The 7277-nt window shown below is 45.4% G+C and overlaps 1 protein-coding gene across 1 annotated transcript in view; it reads left to right on the top strand.

Moving 5' to 3' along the window:
• Positions 1-6190, top strand: part of col4a6 (collagen, type IV, alpha 6) — a 167255-nt gene extending 161065 nt beyond the window's left edge. Inside the window, exons 40-48 of the mRNA XM_079579863.1 lie at positions 874-990; positions 1074-1235; positions 1308-1406; positions 1494-1643; positions 1714-1830; positions 2665-2856; positions 3854-4025; positions 4137-4251; positions 5834-6190. Coding sequence (XP_079435989.1) covers positions 874-990; positions 1074-1235; positions 1308-1406; positions 1494-1643; positions 1714-1830; positions 2665-2856; positions 3854-4025; positions 4137-4251; positions 5834-6094 — 1385 coding nt within the window. The 3' untranslated portion in view covers positions 6095-6190. The remainder of the gene's footprint in view (positions 1-873; positions 991-1073; positions 1236-1307; positions 1407-1493; positions 1644-1713; positions 1831-2664; positions 2857-3853; positions 4026-4136; positions 4252-5833) is intronic.
• The last annotated feature ends 1087 nt before the right edge of the window (positions 6191-7277 follow it).

Below are 7277 nucleotides of genomic sequence, written 5' to 3' on the forward strand. Positions count from 1 at the left end.
CCAGCTAAGCAGAGCACTCACTGTCCTAGCAACACATTAAAGGGATATTTCAGGATGTTTGACACAGGGCCTCATTTCCTAGTTATCCAGAGTGTTGTTGATTTCTGGAGATTTATATATTTTTTAATTCATGCAGTCTGTATATTTGAAAAGTGGCAACGTTTGGAGGACAACCCCATGATGTTGAAGAAGTTTTTAATGCAGGCTACGAGTTACCATAGACATGCACTAGCCTAGCATCACTAAACTCTTCAAATATCAGTACTGCATGAATTAAAAATGTATATATCTCCAGAAATTAACAACACTCTGGATACCTAGGAAATGAGGCCCTATGTAAAAAATCCTGAAATATCCCTTTAAGGACACAGTAGGGCTTATTTTAACTGTATTAAACCATAGTATTCCTCTGCAGTGGACATTTGTAGTTATTTCCTCCTTTATGATGGAGAAAATAACTACACAGCCCCACATCAAAAAATAGAAACCCCAGCCCAGACACTGGTGCCTCCATCTTCCAGAGATGGTGAACGAAACCTGCATCAAAGCGTCACAGATTAAGATGCAAGAGCAAAACCTGTGCAAGTCCAAGGCTTCCCTCTGTGTTTCCAAGAAGAGGAATTGCTTTTTGAAGTATCTTTCCCAGTTTTATGAATTCTTTTGGGACTAACTTTGCCCCTATGGTTTAGTTTCAAATGTGGTGGACTCAAAAATGTGTCTTCTAATTACCTTACAATGATTAGAGGATTTGAAAAAAAAATGTGAGGAAGGTAGGAGGATAAAAGCCTAAAATACGAACCTCAGAACTAGTTTTCTCCCATTCAAATATGGATTTTACAGCTCTAATCCTATACTCCTCGTCTGTGTTTGTAGGCGGTCCCGGATTGCCTGGTTTCCCCGGTCGCCCTGGCCCCCCCGGTCCCACCGCGGTCTCCAGTGCGGTCGGTCCTCTGGGAGATCCCGGTCTGCCTGGTCTGGACGGAGAGTTCGGTAAGAAGTTACAGCAGTCATTATTAAACCTGCAGCGCGACACAGTGCGGCTCGAGGGGCTCAACTTGACTTGATTCTCCCAGGTTTCCAGGGCCCCCCCGGTCCGCCTGGTCCCCCCGGCCCCGGCACCTCGCAGGGAGACAGAGGCGACCAGGGCCTCCCCGGATTCCCTGGAACGCCGGGTCAGAAGGGAGAGCCCGGTTTCCCAGGAGGTCCCGGTAACCCTGGCAGCCCCGGGTTCAAAGGTGGGACTTTTACTAGAACTAGAAATGCAGTTCTCTCCGAATGAGCGCGTTAAAGTGGAGTTTGTTTTGTAGGAGAGAGAGGGGAGCCCGGCTTCAGCGGAGGTCCCGGTCTCAAGGGATTTTCTGGAGATCCTGGATTCTACGGCGGAAGAGGAGCCAAAGGACAGAGAGGTGAGATTAACTGTGTTTGGATTATGGGTTTTGTATTTAAGTTTCTGTATTTGAGTCGACATTATTCGGCGTCTCCTCTTTTCCCAGGTCCCCAAGGTCAGAAGGGTCGTCCCGGTTACACCCTGCCCGGCCCCCCTCCCTCCAGGCCCCTGTACGGAGACATGGGCGTGGCCGGGGAGTCCGGAGGCTCTGGGACGCCCGGAGAGCCCGGTCAGCCTGGCATGCCCGGACGCTCAGGTAGGTCTCCATTAGTGGCAGGTTTGGACTGGGTTCAGTGACGTTTTTACCTGAACTTTGGCTCTTCCAGGTCCAAAGGGGCGCACCGGCTCAGTGGGACGCCTGGGCAGACCGGGCCCCCCTGGTTCCAATGGGTTTGTCGGTGATGCTGGACCTCCTGGATTCCCGGGACCCACTGGAGAGCAAGGTCAGTGTGGCCTTTAGAACAGCAGGTTTTAAGACGACTAAAGGCCTCTTCATACTCCACAAGATGCGAGAACTTTGTTCTTGTTCTTCAGGCAAAAAGAACGAGAACAAAGTTCGTCTGAGCTCTGACATTTCATGCTCCACAAGACGTGTTTCTGCCGAACTGCCACGCCCCCTTTTTCCGCAGCCAAAACAAACAAGGAATGACCGAAATAAAACGAGCTACTTGAGTTTAAACTATTATAAAATGTATCAGTCACGATATTGCAAACATTTTGAAGATTGACTTCATGTTTATCCACATCTCCCGCTGGTTTATTATGTTAGAAAACGTTAACGTTAAAAGCTTACCTCCGTGTCACTCGGTAAAACCATGTTGTTTGACGTCTGTGTAGCTCAGTACATGTTTTGTCCATCCAAGAACCTTCACTGAACATGTTGGTGACGTTTCCCGGTGTTTGATGAAAGGGTCTAAGGTTTACAAGCCTGGTCTCCCTCCGTCCACGAGCCTGAACCACTTTTTTCTTAATCACTCGCTTCTTTCACGCAGGTAGCGCCAGACTCTTCTGTTTCCTCTTCGTCCTCGCCCAAAACGTCCGCGAACAAAGTTCTCGCGTCTTGTGGAGTATGAATAGGCCTTAAGAAACCTCTTAACCCCCTCCTTAACCAAGTGCGTTTTCTGTTTTTTGCATTTGCGGCATTACAAATATAATCTTCCTGCATTAAAATATCATTAAAAACATTAAATTGACTCTCTGCTCCCGACATAAACGTATTTCTCAGCCCTACTGTCTCTGTACATTTCAAACAATCTCCTCTCTTTGTCTCTCCTCAGGTTTCCCCGGTGCAGCAGGCCGACCTGGAAACCCCGGTCCCGTGGGGCGCAGCTACAGTATCGGGTTCACGATGGTGAAGCACAGCCAGAACTCCCAGATCCCCATGTGTCCCCAGGGCATGGCCAAGCTGTGGGACGGCTACAGCCTGCTGTACGTGGAGGGGCAGGAGAAGGCGCACAACCAGGACCTAGGTAAAGGCGGAAAAACGGTGTTCCAAATGTCCCTAAACAACAACAGGTTCGCCTTTTAAGAGCTTTTTACCAGGCTACAATGTCGTTCTCTCATCAAAAACAAACCTGGAGTCGTGTTTCAAGCTGCTTGCGTATCTTTGAGTAATCTTTGAATCGTCCCCGCTGGCAGCTGCTTCTAAAATTGTTTTAGATCAGTATTGCATTTTCTAACCAACAAAGAATAGATAAAGTGTTTGACATTATTACCAACTGTCTGCAAAAAGCCTAATTCTCCATATTTAAAGCAGTTCTAAGTAACGTCTTTCCCTTAATAAATCCTTTCCGTTGTCCCCCAATCATCCCATAAATACAAGTGTTTATGGGATGATTGGGGGGTCTCAGGCCAGAAAACAATGCTTGCAACTTGACTGCCACCGGACCGGAGAGACCAATACACACTAATGGAATCACGAAGAAGAAGCTAACAGGCTAACGGGTAAAGCTAGCTGCGGGCTAGCGTCACTTAAACAGTATTTACAGCCAAGTTTGAGTGAAAAAAATAATTGACATTGTATAATTGGATGTACAATATCCCTCTCTCCCTTCGTCTTTCCTGTCAGCGTAGTATTTACTCTCCAAGACAATTAATAAGTTACAAAATTGCAAAAGAATGACATTGCTCGACTATTTTTACTCCATGAGTTTGGCACAAATATAAAGATAGGAGCCTTAAACACATTTACCTTCGGTTTTAGCTGAAATTGTACATATTTTTGTTGCACAAAAGTTGCTCATTGTGTCCAATTTGCTTTAGAATGTTCCCTCATTCCTCTGTTTGATGTAATGTTTCCCAATCTAAATCCATCCATCCATAAGAAATCTGGATATTTTTGGATTTGTGGCTTTACAAATATAATATCTCTGCATTAAGATAGTTTTCTGCTTCCTGGATGAACCATGCATAAGTTACAGTCTGCCCCGGATGGACTAAAGCCTGACCCTCTCTCTGTCTCTTCAGGTCAGCCGGGCTCCTGCCTCCCGCGCTTCAGCACCATCCCCTTCCTGTACTGCTCGCCCAACGAGATCTGCTACTACGCCAGCCGCAACGACAAGTCCTACTGGCTCTCCACCACCGCGCCCATCCCCATGATGCCCGTGGCTGAGGAGCAGATCCGGCCGTACATCAGCAGGTAACGTTACAAGCATTTACTGGAAAACACTACGTCGATGAGCGAGAAGGAAGACCCGGGACTCAGTATTCGCAGTGTTCCCTGAACCTTCGCCCTGTGCCTGTTTTCCAGGTGTGCCGTGTGCGAGGCCCCGTCCCAGGCCGTGGCTGTCCACAGCCAGGACACCACCATCCCCAACTGCCCCTCAGGCTGGAGGAGCCTCTGGATCGGATACTCCTTCCTCATGGTACAGCGCTTTATACCAGAGTCTAGCGTTGGGCCATTTTGGGGAAAAAATAATCATGATTGTTTTGTGACGGGGTCGTACGGCAGATAGTATCGGTGTAACAAAAGGTATTACGTGGTTTGTACTATTTATTTACAAGCCCGACGTTCACTGTATGCAGACCAGGCTCAGACAAAGGGCAGCTCTCCAGGGACAAAGGGTAGCGCTCCTTTATACCCACTAGCCCCTCCCCTCAGACAATTAACGCGAAAATGTATGTTTTCTTACTTAAAACATCATTGTTCATTCACACAAAAAATATCATAATAAGAAAATAATTAATTGAACCAAACTAGTGTCCGAGTCTTAAAACTGCCTTGAAAAAGTGATGACAACGCAAGGAAAAACTAGTTTCGGCGGCCATTTTGATTACCGAAGTAGCCTTATGCAGTACAACAACATGTAACAATATCTCTACTCCGGATGAAAATAAACTGATCGATAGTGGCATTTTTATGTACTCGTAATCATTGCTCAAGTAAAAACACGGCCCCAGAGACGCACGTTTATGTGAAATAAACAGCAAATGTGGCTCAGACGTAGCAGCTCTGTCTGTGGAGATACAGCAGGATTTACTAAAGATCTTCTTCACTCTGAAGACTAAACTAACATATCAAAGAGGGAACAGAAAACCTTTCTCTGGTATTTTTAAAGTTTGTCATGACAACAGAGTCAGTGTTTAAGCAGCTCAAGACGTTAGCATGCTACCGGTTAGCAACTGTCATCAATCGACTGGCTTCAACATCATAAACACATGTGTGGCTCACATCTGTGAACACTGAGGAAATACTACAGTAACAGCTCTGACCTCTGTCACATGTTGTATCCAAGGCTTGATGTTTGGAGTCTGGTTCAGGGCTTTCTCTTGGAGAGGTCAGAGCTGAGCTGCTGAAGCTAAATGCTAACCGGTAGCATGCTAACATCTTAAACACTGACTCACTGGTTATCTTCTTGAGCAATGAATACGAGTACATAAAAATACCACTGTCAATCAGTTTTCTTTCATTTATATCCTGAGCAGAGATATTGTTACATGTTGTAGTACTGCATAATTCTTCTTCGGTATTCAAAATGGCCGCCATAACAACAAAGGTCACATGACTGAAAGGCATGTATAGGCTGTAAATTCAGTTAAGGTGGGGGTTAAGAGGTTAAATAGTCTTGAAACAAAAGAAAAAAAAATATATATAAATAAAGCGTTTCCAAGCTTTTGACGGGTACCGTATGTGTGAACGTTCTGGCTCCATTTTTAATATACCGAACGAATATTCACCGTGATATTACACAGCACCCCGGAGGTTTAGGAGGATCCGGCGGGGCTCGTTTGAAAGCTTGAAATCTCTAGTTTCCTCAACACAAGATCGCAAAACTATATCCCTTTCCGATTCAAAGTTACGTTTGAAAGTCGGCGATGTTGAGATGTTGTAAGCTCACTGTCTGACCTATACTCCGGAACAGTAGGAGGCGGTAATGCTCCTTTAGGCTCAAATCTTTTAAAGTTTGCCTCGCTAACCCCACTTCCCACGCCCTTCTCCCCCCACAGCACACGGCGGCGGGCGCGGAGGGCGGCGGTCAGTCCCTGGTCTCGCCCGGCTCCTGCCTGGAGGACTTCCGGGCCACGCCTTTCATCGAGTGCAACGGCGCCAAAGGAACCTGCCACTACTTCGCCAACAAGTACAGCTTCTGGCTCACCACCATCGACCCGCGGGAGGAGTTTGCCTACTCCCCCAACCAAGAAACTCTCAAGGGAGGCCAGGAGAGGTCGAAGGTCAGCCGCTGCCAAGTCTGCAGCAAGATCTTGTAGTACGAGGAGCGAAGAAATCTATATATATTGGAAAAAGTGACTGAAAAAAGCCTCTCTTCGGATGTGCTGAGGTTTGTTGTTTAGGAGAGAATGTGGGAGGGAAGAGAGAATTCAATATGAGAGGAGTCGCATGGCACAAAACGGGGAAATCCGCATCTGTTAGAGTGACTTCAATTCAGAATCTTGTTTTGAGTCTTTTTGGTGAGTTCAGGATCATTTTTAATCCAACTTTAGACCTGGCTTTGTCCACATTTTGTCTTGGTGGTGCTCGGAAAGACAATTCAAAAGTCTGACTCGTTAAAACAAGATCAATACTGTGATTCCAAGTCACTTTAACTCTCGTAGATGTCTCTCGTTTTCGTTGCCGTGTTCGGTGACTCCTCTCCATTATCACTGACAATGGTGCTATCGTTTCAAATGTCTTCGAAATGTGTATAATTTTTTTTTTGTTTATGTCTCGTTTCCCCCTTTTGTTACGGCGAGCCTCGTTCCCGGCTACCTCGGAGAGTGTCATCCCCCCCTCTTTGATAACTACCACTGCTTCTTTCATAATTCATCGGACCATTTTAACCGTCTCCGTCTTCTGAACTACCTTTAGTTTTTATCAATCTGAGACCTTTCCTGTTCAAAGCAAAGTTTCCCGAACAAAGTCGAGTAAAACACCCGCAAATTATGCTACATATATAGCCCTGTTTGTAGCTTGGTGATCATTTTGCTTGCCATATTTTGCTTTCCGTATTTTGCTTTCCGTATGTTGCTTTCCGTATGTTTCTTGCCAATTTTGTCTTTTGAGAATGAAAAGGAAGTGTTACCAACAACAGTGACCTACTTTATAAAAGAATTTTACCAAAATGTAGGCGTAAAAAGTCATAAAAAACATTTTAATTGACTATAGATACACGGCATCTCTGGATTCGGCCATATATGGTCATGTAGGGTCAACAGTTAAGGAGAAATTTGGAGAAAAATCTAAACTTTCTCTTATTATTCAAAAGCTACTTTAAGAAACGCTGAATTATGAATATAGTTTTCTACAAAATAAAGATACAAAGACATGGGGAGGAGAAAAGTGGTTCAACAGCCCATAAATACATAAATAACAGAGAATGCCACCATGATGGTTCATGTTAGCATCGTGCTAATGCTAGTGGTTAGCTGGCGCTAGCTACGACAGCTGTTTTTT

This window comes from Gobius niger, assembly GCF_951799975.1.
Source record: "Gobius niger genome assembly, chromosome: 21".
Taxonomy (NCBI): Eukaryota; Metazoa; Chordata; class Actinopteri; order Gobiiformes; family Gobiidae; genus Gobius; species Gobius niger.